General features: G+C 48.0%; 1 protein-coding gene across 7 annotated transcripts in view; it reads right to left on the bottom strand.

The window, feature by feature from the left end:
• Positions 1-11364: 11364 nt before the first annotated feature.
• Positions 11365-21427, bottom strand: part of SFMBT2 (Scm like with four mbt domains 2) — a 228824-nt gene continuing 218761 nt past the window's right edge. For 6 of the 7 annotated variants that reach the window (XM_035021691.1, XM_035021695.1, XM_035021693.1 and 3 more), the window contains one exon: positions 11365-14596. In XM_035021691.1, coding sequence (XP_034877582.1) covers positions 14456-14596 — 141 coding nt within the window. In that variant the 3' untranslated portion in view covers positions 11365-14455. The remainder of the gene's footprint in view (positions 14597-21427) is intronic. The other variant, XR_004682235.1, reaches the window with a different exon arrangement.

Below are 21427 nucleotides of genomic sequence, written 5' to 3'. Positions count from 1 at the left end.
GTGTCCTGGGCTGGAGGAAAGCATCTGGGAGCATAAGACCCCTTCTCTACCTTCCAGAAGTCTGTGTCACTTCTAATCTGTAACCCATCTTCCCCCTACAGCCATCCCTCTGCAAGTTCCCCATGTCCTTGCTCTTCTCCACACCTTGGTGAGGCTCTTCCTTCTCTCAAGGGAATGCAGACACCCATCCCATCCAAATGCCTAGAAACCTCCCCAGCAGCTCTTGGCTACTCCATTCTCCACATCCGGGTAACTTCTGCTCCTTCCTGATCAACATAGACTGATTTACAGTATCGACTCCCTTGCTCTACCTTGTAGTTGTGCCCTTAATTATGTATCCATAAAAATATTTGGTTGAATTTTCATAATTGTGCCTGTTTTTGAATATTTATAGGAGCAGACTGATCAAGCACCTGCTTTGTTGAATGTGGCTTCTTTCACTAGCTACTGTTTTTTAAATATTTATTCATGCTTTTGCATACAGCCAGAGACTATCCATTTTTATTGTTCTGTGGTCAACTGATTTATCCATTTTACTAATGGTGGGCGTTTGGGTTAATGAGGGCTATTACAAACAATGCTTCTACGAACATTTGGTATATACTGACGTCCATAACAGTGCATTTCTGAGGGCCTATTTCTAATGGTGGGTTATCCGGTTTACTCTTTACAACAACCGAATGATCTAGACGCTATTGTCCCAAGTTTGCAGATAATGAAGCAAGGGCACACAGATGTAAAGTTACCCAAATTACAGAATAGGGATTCACATCGAGACAGCCTGACTCCTGAGACACTCTTAACCACAGCTCTGTAGCGCCCCCCGCCCCCCACCATGTTCACCTCCCACTAGACAGTCTCAGAATCTGAGTGTGTGTATTGTAGGCATCTTGTTACTTATGGTGCTGCCACAGTACGATACATATCCTAATTGAATGAGTGAATGTGGCTCTATATACTTTATAAGAAAATGTAATATAAACTTTTTCTTGTCCTTTGGCCTTAAAATATGCACATTTTTTCCTTTGGAATAGGAACCATTCAGAACTACATTATTTGCTATTTTAAAACTTAGAGCCACAACAATGCCATGTTTTTACAACTTATTACCAGATGCTGTCATCCAGGCTGCCAGGCCAACATTTCAAAACACAAGGAAAACATTCAGGAGGTAAGAGAATAAACAACTTATGCAATTACACTACCCAAGGAATGCTGGAGCCTTCAAGTTTCTATCAGAATTCTCCAAAGATCTGATCCAAAGCAAGGATCTCTAAAGCTCATTATGTACTCCAACTTCCTCTGATTGTCTATCCCTTGAACAGGAGACCCAAGTATTACTCTATTCTATTTCTCGCAGGACACCTAATACATAGTAGATGCTCAATTAATAAGTGAATCCCATCTCTAACTTACAGCCATGTACCTATTGGCCCCTTTGAAGAAGCTGGCCCATAATATAATTTTGAAGTGCACCTTAGATTTTGTTCCAAGTGAATTCACACATTCATCTGGTAGAGGATCCAAATCCCAGGTCTGTCCTCTGAAAGTGAATGATTTAATCTTTGAGCCTTACTTTTCTTGTATATAAATGGCATCTACTAATGCCTGAGTCTTCATGAACTGTAAGGCATAAGTCGAGTAATTTACGTAGCTCCAAGCACAGAGTCTAGCACACCAGAGGTGTGAATCATCATGGCATCCCTATTCCCATCTTACAGGTGAAGCAACGGGAAAGTCTACAGGTTAATTTACCTGACTTGGGTCATCCAACTGGAGCAGAACAACTCTGGAGGGCCAGCCTCTTCTTTCTCTTGGATTGGAATGGACCCCACCTGAGCCAGGACCCCTGCCCCCAAAGCAAAAACGCATACACACAGACATCCTTGCACAGTAAAATGATCCTAAGAGGACTCTCATTTTGACTTTGACAGTTATAAGTAAGCCTTTAACTGAGCAAGGATGAATTCTGATGTGTTTTAACTACTGTCAGAAGAGATCAAAATTTCAGTCGCTTGAAAAAAGTGATAATCAATCTCCTAGGTAAATGCCTCATATTTACTACGGAATGTAGCTCCCAGGTGGCTACGTCTGGGTTAAGGACTTTGCAGGCTTGGGCAAGGCAGAGATCCTGCTCTGGGGGCTTGTGATCTAACTGGGGACACTTTCTTTAGCCATCATCATCCTTCAAGTGTTAGAATTTCTTGCCAGCATCAGACAGTTTGGAAATTTCACATAAATATCTGGATTTCTTCTAGTTGCCCTTGGAAAATGAGAAGACAAGGTTAACAGTTGGCCACAGACTTACTGACAGGCCTCTTCGTAGACAGGTGTGTCCCCTCCAGCTTCCCGCAGCGCCCACCAGCTCCCTGCACCCATTTCTGGTTCCTGGCTGAGCCCTGGAGGCATCTGAGCTTCCCATTGCACTTTAAGGCCAGTAACCAGGGCTGGGATTTTGTCCAGGGATCTGAAAAGCAACGTAAACATCACCTCTCTTCGAAGTTTCAGCCCAAACCCGCTTGTACACACATCTGCTCTGTTCTCGACAGTGATTCCTGCGAATGCTTTATCTCCTTCCTAGGTGGCTTCTGGCTGTTTACGAGCAGCCAGCACAGTGCTATTCTGTTCCCTAATCCACTTGGCACCATGCATCTGCTTCATCGGTCTGAAGCATTTTTATTCTATGCGTTAATGTCCTCTTAGGTTTCTTATCAGAATGATTAGCTTCACATAAGCCTAAGCGTCTCATCAAATGTCTCCACTGTAGTTCATTCATAGGGATTATTGGTACAGCATCAATCAGCTCATTTACATATTAAGGCTGCCCTATTTCAGGTGGGTCAGTGAGTAAATGGCACACAGCACAAAAGTCTATATTTCAAGTGTCAACAGTTAATCGTTCATGCCAACAGAGGGGAGAGAATGGACCACTTTGCTCAAATTGTGGTAGGTAAGCAGTATCAGTGTGGAGTGTAGAACAAGACAGACCATTCTCACCTTTCCAACACTCCAATGTCACGCCTCTTGGCTACAGGGGTTTCTGACAAGTCGGACGGGATAACATGCAAAGCAGTTTTTTCAAACCGTTTGTAGAAAACTGAGGTTTGACTAAGACTTAAACTATGCAAAAGAGACATTTAGAAATGTCAACTAGCTGAGCATTTTGGGAGTTGTAACTTCAGTGAACCCCATGTTCATATGAATTTTCATATGGGCAAAAATCTCATTTCTAAATAGCTCAAATAACGCAAAATTCAGTTTCATCCTCAGAACATGCTCTCATAGTACCCGCTGCTTTGAAGATTTTTTTTTTTTTTAAATAATGAAGAGACTTGTAGTCACGACGGTTTTATGGAGAATGACACCATGACCTTACTGAAAGACTTAAAAAAGACATGAGTAAATGAATAATTGTACCATCTTCTGGACAGAAAGATTCAACAGGATAAAAGAAGTAGATGCTCTCCAAATGTTCCCATAAATTTAATATAATTACACCCAATATCCCAAAGTATTCTATGGAATTCATCAAGTTGAGTCTGAGATTCATGATGAAGAACACGACTAAAACTGGCCAAGACAGCTTTCAATAAGAAGAGGTTTCCCTGAGTATCGAGGATTATTATAAAGCCATAATACTTGTGTGGTAATGACATAGGGACAGACAAACAGACCAATGAAACAGAATGCTGGGGCCACACACAGACCCACACATATACGTAAGCTCAGAACGTGATGCAGGTAGAATGGCGAGTCAGTGGAAAAAGGAGAAATTCCCCGGCAGTTAGAGCAAGGCAATTTACCTGTCTTCCTCCCTCCCTGACCAGATGGTTTCCACACTCCTCAGACCAGCAATAATTATAAACGCCGCCAAGTCCTGATGAGGGTGTGAAGAGGCATGACGCTCATATGGCAGGAGTGTGAACTGGGATCACCACTTTGGATAACACGGGGAGTACCAAACCCCCCCAAAATAGTCTGGAGGGGGTTGGAAAAAGTAAAACTTACTAACATCTAAAAGAAAATAAAAGAGATCATCTGAATGTCTTTGGAGTAGAAAAACGTTTCTTAAACAAGAGGATAAAAGCAAGAATCGGAAAGGAAAAGAATGGTATGTTGAAGTACATTAAAACAAGTAACCTCTGAACTACAAAGGACAGAGTAAAGTTGACAGGACCAAAACAAAGTGGAGAAATGGATTTACAATGCAGGCAATTGATAGGGGATTCATGTCAAGAAGCTATTTTAGAAAAGACTCATAAATCAGAGAGAAAGAAGTGGGGGAGGGAGGGAGGGAGAATGAGAATGTGTACAGGCTGTGAGCGGGCAATTCACAAGAGGGAAAACACAAATGGCCAGCGAGCACATGCAAAGACGCTAAACTTCGCCAGGAATTACAGAAATGCGCATTGAAATGATCTGGAGTTGCCGCTTCTCCACTCCTCGGATCAGCAATAATGAAAAACTCTGCCAAGGACGGGCAAGGGTGTGGAGCAGAGACAGCTCCCACACTCCTGGCAGGGGTGCAAACTGGACACACCTCTTGGGACACCACTGGCAATACCCAGCATAGATGCAAGGAGGCATGGTCCACGACCAGCAATTCCACCTTTGGAGACAGCCTTTGGGGACAGCACTGCCCGTGTGCACAGTAAGAACCGTACAAAAATGTTCATGGCAGCATTCTTCGAAATAGCAGAAAAGCAGAACATAATGGTCCAAGAGTAGGAGAATGGAGAAGGAAATCATACATTCAATGGAATTTACGCAGCAGTGAAAATAAATGAATTAGAAAAATATTAACATGCATAAATCTCACAGACATAATATTGAGGAAAAAGAGTAAATTGCATTATGACACGAGGAGCATAACACTCACGAAAATATTGAAACCCCATAAAGCAGAGGTGTACATTATCATGCTTATATACAAATGAAGTATTACTGTAAAAATCCTGCCTACAATTGGAAAAGTTGGAATTGTGGTTACCTCTGGGATAGGAGGGAGGGAAACAATTGGGGTGGAGATAAAAGGGGTTTTGACTCTACCTGTAAGAGTCTGTAAGACACATAAATCTGAAGCAAATACGGCAAAACATTAATACTTCTGGAAGCTGGGTGGGTGGTACACAAACATCTGTTACACTGAATTCCTTAAAAATGTATTGGAACATTAAAAAATATTAGATAGCTAAAAATATTACCTCCATCCCAGAGAACGCAATTACAAAATAAATTGGTGAACAATTTTTAAATGGCATAAACTGGATTTCAACATTGCGTTATAAATATACATGGAAATATGGGAGAGTGGTAATTGGACCTGGTTAGAGAACAGGAGCTTGGATGACGGCCCTTTCCAAATTTTCTATAATGCACACCCATTACTTTAATAACCAGGAAGAACAGTTTTAATGTGAACTTCCAACCCATGTCTTAAAGCAATTCAGAAAGGCTTCATATCACGGCGATCAGGCTCAGTGACAGGAGGCTCGTAAGTTTCTCAGGCTCCCGATGATGGCTGGATCACGCCAGGATATTTAACCATTATTATTTGTACAATGCATCTGCGTAACGATAGCTGCCTCCTGTCTCGGGCTCGATCCTCAGAAAGCAGATCCTGGAGATGAGCTTAGAAGCCACAGCTTTACCAGCAGGTTCCCAGCTGAGGGAAGGAAGGCGTGGAAGGGGGGGCAAGACGCAAACTCGAAGAGTAGTGCATTAGATCGCCGGCCGTGATTTCACGAGAAAGCACGAGTGGTCGTTCAGACGTGCGGGATGTCTCTGGACAGACGTACAGACCGCCACAGTGGGGGAAGGTGATCTGGGGGAGGACAGCAGAGGAATTTACCTGCTGCCTTTCACTGATCGAGGTCTGCCCACGCGACACGAACCCCCAGCATTTTCCAGCTCCAAGTTCCGGATTCCGGTTCTACCACCATGGGTAGAAGCCACAGACCACAGTGCCCAGTGCTTCACCTGGGTGCAGAGACCGAAGGAGTGGAAGCTTTGATGGGTCTGGCACCCTGGGCTCGGGGGGGCCAGAATGTGTGTGGCTGCCCGCATGGTGGTTTGGGAGAGTGTGCCGGGCCGGCCCTCCAGGGACAGGGAGCAGGCAAGATGGCAGGTGGTGTGGGGCTGGAGCTCCAGGTGCAGCGGCTGGGCCGTCCATGAAGGAGGTGCAGGCCCGGGAGGCCGTGGACGCCAAGCACATCCAGGGAGGTGCATGCCTGGGCCCAACCCCCAACAACGCATCTGTTGCGCCATCATCTGCACTCTCCCGTGACAACCAGCTCTCATATGCTCAGAATAAGATGCCCTCATCTTTTCCCAAGACGGAAAGTGTAGGTTCAATGTCCCTGCAGATGGGATTTTTTTAATTTGCTTTTTTTTTTTTTTAATTTGACAGAGAGAGAAGGAACACAAGCAGGGGGAGTGGGAGAGGGAGAAGCAGGCTTCCTGCCGAGCAGGGAGCCTGATGCGGGGCTCGATCCCAGGACCCTGGGATCATGACCTGAGCTGAAGGCAGACGCTTAACGACTGAGCCACCCACCCAGGCGCCCCTGCAAACTCTATTCTAAAAAAGCAGGAGCATCAGCTGAGCCCGGGTTTACAGAGTCTACCCATCCTATTTCCAGCCTTCGGGCTTCTTCCTCAGTACAATGAAGAGGACGTTCTGGAATTTCCATCTTGTTTACTGTAGGAAAACCTCTGGGAACCCTACCCAGGAATCATTAAGACTGGCTCCAAATTGTCCTTATAAGAAGATTAAATCCCAAGTCCCAGGCAAATGCCCCACATCCAGTCTCGTGTCCAGGGCTAGGTCTAACGTCCTCATCGGCTCCCACATAAGCTCCCCGGCTCCTGCCAGCATATTAGCCGCATCCTGTAATTCCTGCCGTGTGTGGACTGTCCTTCCAGGATCAGGGGTGATAATTCCCAGTGTGGGCCATCCGGAGACCTGTCCCGTTATCGTGGAAGCAACGACGGGGCAGGGAAATCGTGATACACATCGTGAGAACGTGGTCATTTCGCATCCTGTCCTCAGGCGAGGGGAAGGCCGGCCAGGCAGGAGGAGACAGGGCTATGGAAGGTTCTTGGCTTATGTACTCTGTGACCCCATCCCACATTTCAGAGGCTCACTCTGTCACTATGAGGAAAAATCGCCATCTGACATTGCAGAAGGAAGCCTGTCGAGGTCTCACGCTTCACATCTTCTGCAGCTCCACCATCCTCCTCATCAGATCCTGGGCCTGATTTTTCAGCGAGTCTTCCCTGTGGCTGATTTAGATAAGAATATCTCTGAAAGTTGCCTTCGATGCACCCAAGCTGGTAATTTGCTTTCCTAAGGCTGCCTGCCACTTCCTGTTTCCAAGGCCAGCGCTGCCAAGCCAGCCCCCCACGTACAGTGTTCACGGATATCCTCGTCCCGGCTCCCTGCCCAAGGTAGAAGCCTTGCCTGCCTCCCGTTCATCCTAGTCAGCTGCACGCAGGAGCTCTAGGGATGCTGAGCATACTGCTGGGATTGGTTACCTGCTCCTGAAGAGCAAGAGGGTCCCATGGCTTTCAGATGGGTGGCAGTCGGATTCCCCAATCCCATCTGGAAGCTCTGTTTTCTGGAAAGCTTCTGGCACCAACTGGCTAATTTGGGGTTCCAAAGATAACACAGTCTGAGGCAAAGCTTATATGCTAGTATTTGATTGTGGGATAAAATTACACGGCAACGGAACGGAGGGCAAGTGGAAATGCAATCAGGGAAGGAAGGACAGCAAATACAAGGTGGTGTGTTACAGGGTTGGCCTCTGCTTACAAAAACAAAGGGAGTCTCTCTGGACAGGCCACCCAGAACTCCCATTTTCCTGCTAGCACTCTCCCCCTCCTGCACTGACCCAAGCTGGAGCTCGAGGACCCTCAGGACCCTCACTCCCCTGCCTGTGGGCTGTCACCACCCTTCTGAAAAGAAGGTGCAGATCCTGCACCGCATGGTGTGTTCTTCCTCAGAATTCAGGGGTGGAGCAGGGGACCCAGCTCTCCAGGGTGTGACTGGGTCAGGCCTGGGTACCTGAGGCTCCCCCCTGCGGTGGGCACGATGGACACAATAGTTGTGGCCGCCCAGACGTTCCAGCGAGCGGTCAAGGGCCCAGGAGTTGATGTGCCCAGTAAATCGAGGGATTGGGTTCACCCTCTCTGTGCTAGACTCTTGGCTTAGTGCCACACAGTATCTTTAATCCTCCTGTCAAGCGGGTATGGATGTATTACCACCTACCTTTGAGGTTTTGTGTTACATACATGGCAAGCAGTACAACCAGTGTTTCAACCCAGGACCGTTTGAAAAGTACGAAAGTCCTTCTCCAAGCCGATGCCGTCCGTCTCCACCCCGGTCTCACTCTCTCTCCATAATGCACACCTAATTGTTGCACGTCTGCCATTCCAACAACTTAGAAGCAAAAGATGGCAACGACTATTAGAACACGAACCGTGAGGTTGGGTGGGAAGGCATGGCGGGCATGCGAATCGAGCGCTGATGGGACTTCAGAAAAGCGCAAGGAGAGCTTTCGTCCGCGTGAGTCCTCCAAACAGGAGCCTCAACAGCACAGAGGAGCTACTCCAGTGTGGGCTGACATCACAAAGCCTCCTGAGAAAGTTCTTCCCTAGAAAACCACTGTGGCCCAGCTAGTACCCTGACGTAGTATTTTCACCTCGCTGATGAAACGTCCGGTCTTCACACGGGAGCCACTCAAGGTTATGTCCGTGTAAACAGCATTTCTTATGTGGTCCTTGAACCTCCAGGAAGCGTGGCACTGTCCCACGGCCTTGAAATAAAGAGAGTAGCAGCACCAGATGCCAGAACAAAGGGGAATGGGTTTCTAGTGACCTGAAAATTGACAACAGTCTCACCAGAGAGCAGAAGCATTAAAAATAGGGTCTTGGTGGCAAGACGGAGAGAGATGGAAGGGATTGTGTCTTTTTTTTGGCTTTAATTCATTCAATTGAAAGGTCCGGAAAAGTGTTCAGCTTCCACTTTATCTTATTATATATCCAGTCTCCATTTCTTTGTCATCAAGGATCTTCAAGCACAAATAGAAATATAATAATCTTATTTACTCAGCCCTATAACCTTTGACTTTTGTTTCTAGTATATTTGGGGAAAATGAACGATGTGCTTCCCACTTTTGTCTACCGTCATAGGCTTTGTTTTTGGTAGTAAAGATGGACTGATGGAAAAAGCTTTCTTTCATAATTCAAAACAGAACACAACAAATATGTCTATATACAGAACCTGCTTCTCAGTAGGGGCAAACATAATCTACTTTAAGAGAAGTTGGATGATTAAGGTGGGCCAGGGTCGGAAGAAAGGGATGTTCCTCCACCATCTGCCCCTGAATGCTCGTTCCCTTGGCCTTGGCTCCGCCCCTCAGCAACGCTGAGTGTGGAGTGACGGGGGGACTTAAAGTTGTCTTCGTCCTGAGGCAGCAGGCAATCACAGAAGAACCCAATCACTGACCATGGGAAAGCCTAGAGGCGATTGTGTAGGATACACTGTAATGTTTCAATAAAAAGAATAAACTCAAGTGCCTTGAATAAAAAGTGCCAAAGCTACCGGGTAACCCTGAAAGATCGCACGGGACTTTCAGAACCATGGTTATTAAAACCCTACAAACACACGTTTTAGTGCGTAGCAGGAAAAGACAAACATAACAAAACGCAAACCCTAAAGATAGTATTTAGTGACCTTACATAGAAAGACACACACACCACCATAGAACTCATTTTTACTTTATTAACAATGTGGCTTACAATTTTTTCAAGTAAAAAGGGTTTCTTTTCATTTAGAATAAAAATTAAAATATAACTCTGATATAGATTTTCATTTATTTACATGAAAACATATATACAGAATACAATCTTCCAGCAAACCAACAACATGCCCTTTGTCCTGCAAATTCCAAAAGTAAGAACACGAATTTTTCCTTTTACACACCGAAATGTACACAAGATATGAATCAGATCTCAATACAAACTACTCAAACTGGAATGCAAAACAGTAAAAGGGCTTCTGACATTCACGACTAGGGACAGTTTATGCTTCTGGATATCATGCTAGCTCCCATCGTGAACAACAAATGAGATGATTTCTTTCTTCTGTCATTAAAAAAAAAATTATCTCCAATTTCCCATCATAAGCTGATTTTCAGCAAACCCTGGTCCCAGAACTTTACTTTTTCTTCAGGGTATCCGCCAGGCCCATGGGAGCACCACTCTGGCTTCGCTGCATGACAAGATTGACATGTTCGCTGGTACGGAATCCTCAGCATTTAAAACCAACCAGGAAGATGGAAAGACCACCGCTGAGGAAATTGTTTGGGTTAGTTCTTACCACCTGAACTAGAGATGCTTTTAACCAAAACCCAAAGCAGCACCATGTGTCAGCAATTACAAATTTTAGGTAAATTCAGGGGGTCAAAACTAGCACAATTTGATTTTATCGCATTCGTGTTTTGGGATACTTGTAAACCAACTCTAGTGATGAAAGCTATGAGAACCAACTGAAATATTCAACCAAGTTAAAGGGACGAAAGCCATTTCCAGAAAACTCTTGAACAGAAAAGAACAGGAAACGAGTAAGAGAATCATTACATTGTAATAGTTGAAGACAGAGCTTCTCCTTGCTATTTGTTATTGCACCAGAACACAACGGGCAGTATGTCTATCTCTTCAACGATTGCTTCCTTAAAAACTACAGAGACCTAAACTTACTATCTTTTCCTTCAGAAATAATTGCACACGTGATCACAGCTTTCTAAAGACAGAATCGAATACTTGGATCCTAGATTCACCACCTTAACCAAAAAGCAACAATGGTGCTCAAACCACAACAAAGATTTCAACGATACAGTTTTTATAGTTCTATATACAGAAATAAACATAAATGGGTGTTCTACGTAAGAAGTTACAAAAACCCCTAGTGCTTGCAAAACGAAGGGAGAACAGCTCCTAGAGAGGTGTCTGGTCTAAGATAAAAGGCAAATCTCAGAACTTGCTTGATACAACACTCAGCATTCTAAGAGACGAGTCAGGACACTCAGACCAAGCTTCAAAGACTGATCCAAATCAACTTTCCAGAGATTATAGCAAGGGTCAGAGGGGGCAGGGTCAAAGGTTTGAGTCATTTTAATGTACCGAGGAACCAATCAAAGCAAACACAGGAAATACGCTTTCAAATATGATCAAATAAGGTAAAGCAACCTAATCGCTGCACAGCCCAAACACTGTGTGTGAGTCAAACTTTGATCAAATGAACCTAATTTTAAAAGCGATGGATGAGTTCTCTGGATGACGCAACTTGAAGGAAACTGGTTTCCATTTTTTTTTTTTCTTTTTTTTTTTTTTGGAAAAGCAAAGAAGTTCGTTTGCAATGCCAGCCGTACCCTGCTCTTTTTAGGTTTATATTGTTGTGGGTAGGATAGTTTCCCAACACAATACAGACGCAGTCAAGAAGGCAGGGGCCGAACCAGCTCCCTTAGTTTCCGGAGGGGATTGCGTCGTGACTGTCAGCCTTAAAGACGAGGCAGCATTTCTGCTTCTCAAGTTATACACACTGTACAGAACGCCAAGTGTCCGCTCGGGCAGGAGAGGAAGACACGCTTCTCGACCAGCTACAGGAGGTAAAGAGCGGCATGGTGTACGCAGGACCCGGCTACACAGAGGACAGGACTTTGGTCCCGAAGTATTATCATAGAGACAGAGCAGAGACTGAAGCGTCTGGGGACAGAGAAGTGGGGGAGAGGCGTCACTTGCTGGCATTTCAACCAAGAAGCGTTTGGCTGGGGCTGTGGTGGTCCTGGGGGGGGTGGGTGGGTAGAGGTGTAAAATCAGCATTTCCTGCCTTAAGAGACACAGTAACAACACGGTAAAATGTGCCTTGGAAACTGGCCCTACTGATAAGACAGAAGCTGACGTGAGGTGAATCCTACAGAGGAACGAACACCACCTCACCATTCCGTTGCCAACTTGCTACCCACAGGAAGTACACCCACCAGTGGGAATCCCCCAAAGAATCCAAGTTCAGGAGGACGGTGGCGACACTCACAGCAAAAGCATCTTCTTGGCCCTAAAAGGTTTCTTGGCTCTTGGGAGGGCCAGGAGGGGACACATACAGGACCTTCGTGATGGTTACCCCGGAGCCGGGCCTTCTGCCTCTGGCCCCGGCCACGTCTTGCTGACCACGCACCATTACGTGGACGTGGGTGAAGTGACAGATCGCCGCACAGAGAGGGACTGAGGACAAGGAGGTGTCGGGCACACGGAAGCAGGAAGCTTCCCCAGCAACGGTGGCCGTGTCTTGCCCGGGCTGCCAAGGGGAGGCCTTCCAGCTCCAGGGACGCCTGCAAGATCTGCCTCATCCCATGTAGCACCTCCTCCCCCGCGCCTTTCCTTGAAAGGGCACGAGGAGGGGACATCCGTTCTGAAAGTACAACATTACGTTGCAGCCATCACACCCCCTCGCTCCGGTTTCAGATGCGACAGGAATAGCTCAGCTTGAAAAGGCCACAGCGAAGGATCGCGAGTGAGTCAGCGCAGGGAAAATGCCAAAGATCTTGAAATGGATACCCTTTCCAATCGACTCCACAAGGCTGAGTGTGTAAGGCTAGAAGCATGTGGCTGAGAAGGCAGGCAGGAGTGGGAACCCGGGAGGCGGCGGACCCCTCAGCGTGGGACACAGAAGCCCCGACTGCGAGCCAAGCACGAGTCACCACGGGCACTTCCGGTGTGGGACGCTGGTCCTTCCAGAACAGGTCCCCAGGCAAACCCACTTGCCAAACGTTTCAAACTTGGTGGGAGAAGTCAGCTAGGGTGGAAAGGAAAAACTCACCTGGCAAAATCGGTTTTCCATTTGCATCTGTTAACAGGGACAAACTGTGAATGAAGGTTAGCGTTGGTCATCAAACTTGGCAAAATCTGGCAGATAATCAATCGTGCTTTACAATGTATGCAGAAACAGGACAGCTCAGCAGCCCACCCCATGATGTCCCGCCAGCAGTGGATACTGATCAAGGAGAAAAGATCAAGGTAATTATGGCACAAGAGCAGCAGAAGGCCGTGCTCCCCTCCGTGTCCACGTCCAGACTCTCTCAAGGTCTGGTTTCCTTGCACACGTGTCGAAAGGCATTTGGACGCCTCCCAACGGAGGAGGGCCATCCATTCGGGTTGGAGTGAGCACACTGGGTCCCTCACAGGCATACGCAGATGAAGTGCTTGATACAAAAAAAAACCCAGCCAATGCTCAAGAGTCCCAGATCTCTCTACAGGTGACTTCATGGATTTAATGAAAACTGCCCAAGAAATGTCTTCGGCACACTCCAAGCCAGAGTGGGCTGCCGGAAACAGTAAACACTGCTGATGTGATTCTTTCTCACCTACGGTGTCTCAACGTTGGCGGATTGAGACCCTTCCCTTAGCAGGAGGCGGACGAGAGGCTCCAGAGTGATGTGGTCATCCAGGATCACAGGGGGCCGTCAGCCGGACCAGCAGAAGAGCAGGGCCGAGCCAGGTGGCTGCCCTGCTTCCCGTCGGACGTCCCAGGGCCAGGTTGATCCAAGTGGCACTCAAAGCCAGTCTCACTGACAGACTCACTGCGGGATCCTTCTATGAGGACACAGCTGGTTTATTAAAAGCTTCCTGAAGCCTCTTCCCACTCGTCTCTGACATTAAGCTTTTCCTTCAATACACAGCTCAGCATTTCCCAACAGACTAAAGGAATCACTCCCTGATCTGGTCACAATTAAATGAGAAAGTGAGCAATATGTGAAGTTCTATAAAAGACTGCAAACGGAATGCTCCACAGGCTCTGGATGTCCGTCGCTTGGGAAGAACGGTCTCCTTGCAATATGCCGCCTGCCTTCACGCCCCCCACCTCCTAAAAGGCACCTGTGACAGGTGATGCAAGTCTAGCCCATCCTTTTGTAACCGCATCCTGCAACAAGTGTGTCTGAGAACTAAGTTGCCACCAAGATCCAACTGAGCCACGCAGCCACGGCCCCATAGGCGTCGTCACGAAAGAAGCGTCTGGAATGACCAGAGCAAAACCACCAGCCTGTGTCCTCCCTGGGCACATTCAGAAAAGACATCAAAGCAAAGTGGACCGTGGCTGAGGAAAGCCCTTCACCTGCCTGGTTTCCAGAGGGAGAAAGGCGAGACGTGGATGTACAGAGACGCTCTCCCATTTCCCGCAGCGTCCACCACTCCAGGAGCCTCGCTGTGGCCCTGGGTGTGCTTGAAAACGGGGTACTATCACGCAGGCTGGAGGGTGAAGGAGGTCCTCCGTGCTTCTTGCTTTTCACTGCTACAGAGTGTATGTACCAGCTCTTATCATCCAAGAAATAAAGCGTCGGTCCCCAAACCTTCCCACGACGCCGCATCACACGACTCTGGGTCAACTCCCGAGAGGGCAGCGTCAGTTGGCGTACTGGGCGTAGAAAGCCACTTTAACTCGCTCGATCTGATGGCACAGCTTGATGGCGGGCCCCAGCTTCAGCTCCATGCACTCCTGCACCGTGGGGAGAGTCAGCAACAGCAGTGCCTGCCCATCAATGTCCTGCCAGGAGACAAAGCCACGTTAGAGCCGAGGCACCGGGCACAAGGGATGGCATCTGTCACGGCAGGCTTCATCCTGGGGGCCAGGGGCCTTCGGTTCAGGAGAGCGTTGGCAGACATACCAACCTGGCCTGAGAACTCTCTCATCTTTCTGGTTAATAAAACCAGTCTGCTCCGAAAATTCTGGCTACTGTGAAATTCACACGCCTAGGCCGGTGGGGTCGAGGGGGTGGAACAGGTGAGCTGCTGCAGGACCTCCTCTTCCCCAAGCTTCCGGCCCCTGGCAGGGAGAGCCCCCCTCGCCCCCCGGCCCCCGCCCCAGTCCCTCTCGTGTTCTGCTGTGACTCCACATGAGCACTAGGAAAGAGCGCTCTACTAAAAGAAGCAGCTCTCTCTCTTCCTTGCCAAGGTCTGACATTTCACCATTGAAACGGGTGACAAGATGCTGGAGAGCTGTACCACTACCCAGAGCAGTTGGCTACTGAGGACAACTCGGGTATTCAGACGCACACAAAGGCACGCATCTCCATTTGCACACATGCACCACCCAGAATGAGGTGTGCATGGTCTGCATCCCGGTCTTGTCCTCGTGAGCTCTCTGAAGCCGTGCACCGGGCCCAGGCGATGACAGAGTCATCAGACTGTTAAGCTGCATTCACTGCAGAAGGCAGGGACAAGGCCCACCCCAAAGCTTTAAGATCCCCCTGCACTGGACATCTCTGCCTCTTCACCAGCTTGCTTCCTATAATAAACTGGGTTTATTTATGTAGATATTGTGTGATTGGTTATAAGTGCAATCCCTCCCTCCTATCCACCAAGACAGTCTTCACATTCCATAGGAAGTAAGAGAAGGTAACAATAAAGACTAGTGGTAGAAGGAGAGCACAAACCACACCCAGCAAACTAGAATTTCTGCCATTTGGAGAAGCGGTGAGCCTGCCGTAAGCCACGGAGACTTACTAGTCCTACCGCCGCACACGGGCACCTCCGACATCATGCATCCTGAGTCACATGTAGGAAGCTTATTTTCTTCAGATAATGGTTTATTTAGCGGTCTTAAAAATTCCAAAAGCACACAAAACAAAAAACAACCCAGAATGGGCATAAAGGTTAGCCTTGGGAGGACTACTGGTAGGAATAAGAATAATGTAGTGTATGATCAGTTTCAAAAGGCACCTCGATGTGCTCATAATCCCTAATACGTACAGCAGCAATAAAAATTAAGCATCAACCTTAGAGGCATCAATGCGGGCGCAATTAATTGTCTCAATTACGTGAGCGAGGCTGTGGTGTGCCCAAGTCCAGGCCCAAGGTAAAAACTATAGGCATATACACATTTGGAAACAATCCATTAGATAGAATCTATATGCCAGTGGCATGAATTACTGAAATCCAGTGTTTTAGGAGGTGATATATATCACAGAGATCAAGTGGAAGATCATGAATGCCAGACTCAAGTCCCTGATCTCTCGATACTGGTTGAGGACCAAGACTCAAACTGGACCTTATCAAACCCCAAAGTAAACCGATCAGTCTTGAATACACGCCGAAAGTAGCAGATAAACTAACGAAGCTGTCAATGAATTTTTGATGCTGTTTCTTTCTTTTTTTTTTTTTTTTTTTACTTTTTCTATCGTGCTTTTGCACGTTACTTTACTTGCTCTTCAGATGCCACCTCTAAGGCTAGCTGTAGTAAAGGGCAAACTGGAAGTGCTGAGAAACAGGTTCTGCTCAAGGTCATGAACCAAATAATGGTACCCCCTGACCTGGGACCTGGGAGCCCGACTCCCGCTTTCAGAGGCAAATCCACCTACATCATATCAAACTTGACAGAGGGGGAAAGGTCTAGGGATACAAAGTCTTGTGAGTATCACGGGCCTGAGAAAAATATGTTGTAAGTAGGAAATAGGATGATGTTATAAAACCATGTGCAGGTGGCTTAACCATTATGTTCAATGAAGAGCAGAAGAGAAACTTATTTTAGGATATAGGACACTTTTTTTTGGATGGAAATTAATGCCAGAAAAGCTAGTTGATCTAGCTAAGATCATTTAGTTGAAGACCATATTGGAACTAGAACCACGGCTTTCTTTCTTTTTTTTTTTTTAAGAATCATTTATTTATTTTAGAGAGAAAGAGAGAGAGAGGCTGGGGGGAGGGGGCAGAGAGGAGGGAGACAAGCAGCCTCCCTGCTGAGCAGGGAGCCCGACGTGGGGCTTGATCCCAGGACCCTGAGATCATGACCTGAGCTGAAGGCAGATGCTTAACTGACTGAACCACCCAGGTGCCCCTAGAACCATGCTTTTCTGATATTAAACTTTGGAGGGAAAACTGCAGCTCTAAACATCCATACTAGGTCATGATGGCGATCCTTAGACATACAGATTCAATTACACTTGAAAGCCAGCCCCCTAAAATGCTTCTGTAACGCTCTACGGACCATTTCAGTGAAGGTGGCCGCCATATGCATGCACCACATTTAAGTGGAGGATGTCACTCATTTCTTTACTCAACAAGCAAGCGTTTATTGAGCGCCTACTGAGAGGCAGGTGCTCTGCTGGCCTCCGTGGCTACTGCACTGAACAAAACAGACTCCCTCCCAGGAGAGGATGAACGTCAAGGTAGGCCATTATGAGGAACAGACCAACACAGTACAGAGAGTAAAGTGTGGACACAGAGCTACCGGCTCAAAGGGACGGGAACACAGCCAGTCTTACAGGAGTCAAGGAACACCTCAGAGATCAGGTGATGCCCCAGCTCAGACCTAAGGACAGAGAGGAATCACTGAGGGAAGGATGGACCCACGGAAGACAAGCAGTTCATGAGAGCATGTATTCGAGGAGAGTGCAGAGACACTGAAGGGAAAGCAGAGACGGGCCGAGACAGCAGTTAGGAAACGAGCTTCTGGGGTGTGTGACCAGAAAGTTGCTAAAGGTCGTTAGGCAGAGAAGTCACATTATAGCATGTGATCATCTGCAAGCTGATATTGGCCACAACGTATTGGAATGAATTAGGAGGCAGGGTGGGGAAGCCATGAGGGACTGAAGGGGAGAACATTTATTAGGGGGTGGCAAAGCTGAGCCTGTTAAGAGATAAGGTCACCCAGAACTAGGGTGCTACCCCTGGGATCCAGTACTGGGTGCCACGGAGCGGCTAGCCCAACCACAAACTGAATGCTCCATGTAGAATGGACAAAGGATGGCAGTGATACCCGGAATACAGAAGGCCCTACACAGATCAACAACGAAAAGACTTATATAAAAAAAATATTAGGCAAAAGGCACAAGTAGATATTTCACAAATGAAACAAAAATGATGAACAATTTAGGAAAAGATGTCGACCTTATCAGGGAAGTGCAAATGAGGCCCACGATACAATTTCATGTCCACAGAAGTGGAGAAGTCACACAACGCTAGGTGTTGGCAGAGAAGTATATGGTAACGGGAAGCCCTAGAGCACGAGAAGAAATGTATGCTGGGAAACTACTTTGGGAAACCCTTTGGCATCACCTCGAAAAAGTAGGTGAGAGTAAATCAAACAAGAACACAACAATACAAATTTCAGAACAGTATTTACAGCTGGTAGAAATGAAGCGGAGTGTGATAGGACAGTAGATACGGCCGTGTTGCAATGTTCTAGATTCTTCCTTGGACGGTGGCTTTCACAGGTGTTCACCTTATCAGTATGCCATGTATGCACAGGTCTCATGGGCACTCTTCGGGATGCACAAACCATTTCTCCATAAAAACATATTAGTGCATCTACGTCTCAGATGCAAGCTGGTATCTCTCACTTGTTCTTTCTGAAATGCTTTTAGGTTTCTCCATTTTTCCCACACCTCACAGCCCAGGAAGGAGGAGAAGGGGATTCCCTTGGTAAATCAAATCTTAGTTTCTGAGGAGGTGCCAAGTCTTTAAAGCTGTTTTTCATTTATTTGCAAAATATTTGTTAAATTATTCGTATGTCGGACCCCAAAGTAGCTACTGGAGATACAAGACGAGTGAGACGTGGCTCCTATGTTTTCCGGCTGGGGAGCAGACACACGTATGCAGGTGGCCCAAATCTGCACAGCTTAGCAGACAGAGCTGGATGCGAGCCCGAGCACACAACAGGCTGGGGGGTGGGGGAGGGTGGGGTCAGGGACGGCCTCACGTTTTAACTCACTTTTGAGAAGGCATAGCAATAAGGGCAAGGGACTTTTTTCTAGCTTGTTTCCCCCGCGCTATCCTCAGCATCTAGAAAAATACCTGCCAGACACAGAATAGGGGCTCATTAAACGTTTGTTGAATGACTAAATGGGAAAACCTGGTCTGGGTGAACCTAAAAGTCAACAGATGTGTGAAGGCAAAGCGAGAGAATCAGGCAAGTGGACAGAAGGGGAAGAGAAAGAAGAGGGGACTCTTGGGCCATCTGAGTCCCCCAGGCCGCAGTAACAGACACGGCGGGCTGGGGGCCTGGTAAACAACAGGCACTTGGATCTCACGGCTCTGGAGGCTGGGAAGTCCAAGATCAAGTTGCCGGCAGATGGAGGTGACTGGAGAGGCCCTGCTTCACTGCGTCCTCACACAGGGGAGGGGGCCAGGGAGCTGTCTGTGGGCTCTCCTACAAGGGCACCGATCCATTCACGGGGGCTCCACGCTCCTGCCCCATGACCCCATGACCGTGGGGGACAGCAGCTTCAGTCTATAGCACAGATGCTACCGATGGGGCCATCAGGCTCCCATCCAGGGAGATGTGAGCTGGGGCGCACACTCTGAGGGTTTCTGGAAGTGCCTCCACCAGCCTGTCCCCAGCTCCCAAAGACTCCCCACTCTTTCATGGAGACCTCACATGGGAAGAAGTACGGAAGAGGAGCATCGACTCTATTCAGCTACAACTACCCTCAAAATAAAAACTCACATCTAGTGGTGAGGGAGAACTCCGGTCTCCAATCCCCAGATAGAAACCTCAAGATAGCCCCTCGCTTTGTTTATTCCTAAACCTCGAGGGGCCTCTGCCAACGGAGTGCAGAATCTGTGACAGGCCCAGGAATGAATGTGGGGTTTACAGAGCTTGAAGGGCCCCGGACTCTTTCCGGTATAGCCCGAGTGTTCATCCTGAGCGATGCCACAAATTATTTTACAAAATTGGACAGAGAACTTGGGTCTCTTTCCTGGGACAGCTTTGGGGAAAATACGCACTTTTGACCAGTGGCAAACTCTACTAACCTTTACCACCCGCTGTGCCTCCCACAGCCCTGCTCCCATGGGCATCCCTGCAACCGCGCGGCCCAAACCATGGCGCTCACCACTCTGCACAGGCCACGGCAGGTGCTCTCGCTTAGCCGCACACACCCCGGAGCCTGCGGCCACTCCCGTCCCCTTCCCGAGAAGCCGGTCTGCCTGCTGCCATGCGATCTCTTCCCCAACCTCCCCTGCTTGGACTAGGCCACCGCCCGTTCCTACAGCTGTTGCCCACTGTTTATAAGCCCGCTGTTCCGAGGCGCCTGGAAGCATTCAGAACCGGGGGCGACACAGCAGTTTCCGGCCCTGGCAGGCAGCCTCCCGGGCCCTGAGTGGCGGAGGGAAAGCTGCACGGAGAGCTCGGGGCAGATGAAACCAAACAAGGATGATGGTCAGGACCTCTAAATGGCCTCGGGACCTTTATCTGATCACAGCCCCCACCCCCCTCCCCCCAACGGGAGAGCGTTTCCCAGACCCTCCGTCCCTCTGCTCAGCCAGCAGCGAGGGGGCAGCGCCCAACGGTAAAGACGGCTGGGTTGTGAGGCCACGGTTGAGGGGAGGAGACTCCGTGCTCCGTGGGGCGACCTTCAAGTGCGGGCAAGCTGGAAGGGATGGACGTGTCCATGTCCTTGAACCTGTCCAACTACGGGCTGATACACATGGTCTCATGGTCTCTGGGGCCGCATGGAGCCCTGGTGTGGTGCAGACTAGCGGAGCTGGGGAGAAACACCCGGGAGAATGAGTCTGTCTACACAGACTCCAGTGTGCAGGGAGACAGAAAGGCCTTTCTCTGGGCTCAGCCAGCAGCGAGGGGGCAGCAAAACCGGGCCCCATACTAACAGGCACGGCACCGCAAGGACCAAGGGCCACATTCTATTTAAGGCCAAATTGTATTTAAGAGTTTCATGTTTTTCTTAGTTAGAGGATGTGTGGAGTTTTACTGTATAATGTACACGTTCTCAGTAGAAAATTACAGAGTATAGATGCTTTAAGCTGTTGCCTAACATTTCAGAATTAAAGGCATACCTTCCGGTAATGGGAAGTTTATACTTTCTGTAAATGCTGCTGGTGATTGTGACAGCCCTGAATTTACACCTCCATGAGGTGTGCACAGAGCTATTACTGTTCCACGTACCGGAGTTTCTCGCACACTTGTGAACAGAGCTGCCCCCCCGCACCCCCCCCCCACTGCAGGTCATCGAAAAGCTCAGGCTGTGGGTAGACGGACCCACCGGAAGCCTCCCCAAATCAGGACCGTGGGGCACTTGGGCTCAAAGATGACTGAACAAATTAGCAAAAATTAGCAATTACGGGCGCTGATTGAACAGAAAAGGACTCAAACGCCAAGCGCTTCAGACAGCAAAGCAGGCAACAGCCTCTTATTGCGGCTAGGGCAACGCCTCCCGTGAAATTGGAAATGAAATAGGAATACAACTATGATCAATTACAGTCTACCTATTTTTCTGTCTCTTAAGAGAAATAAGTAGGTACGCAGTAGGACCAAGTTTTTAACCAGTGGGAGAGGCAGGGCCCTGCCTGCCGTCTGATTCTGGAAGTGGGAACGTGCCAGGCACGCTTCGTGTCTTAGACACCCTGGCTTGGGAAGGCT

This window comes from Mirounga leonina, unplaced genomic scaffold (genome assembly GCF_011800145.1).
Source record: "Mirounga leonina isolate KUSES-001 unplaced genomic scaffold, KU_Mleo_1.0 Mir_175, whole genome shotgun sequence".
Lineage (NCBI taxonomy): Eukaryota > Metazoa > Chordata > Mammalia > Carnivora > Phocidae > Mirounga > Mirounga leonina.
This window is presented reverse-complemented; position numbering and strand designations above follow the sequence as displayed.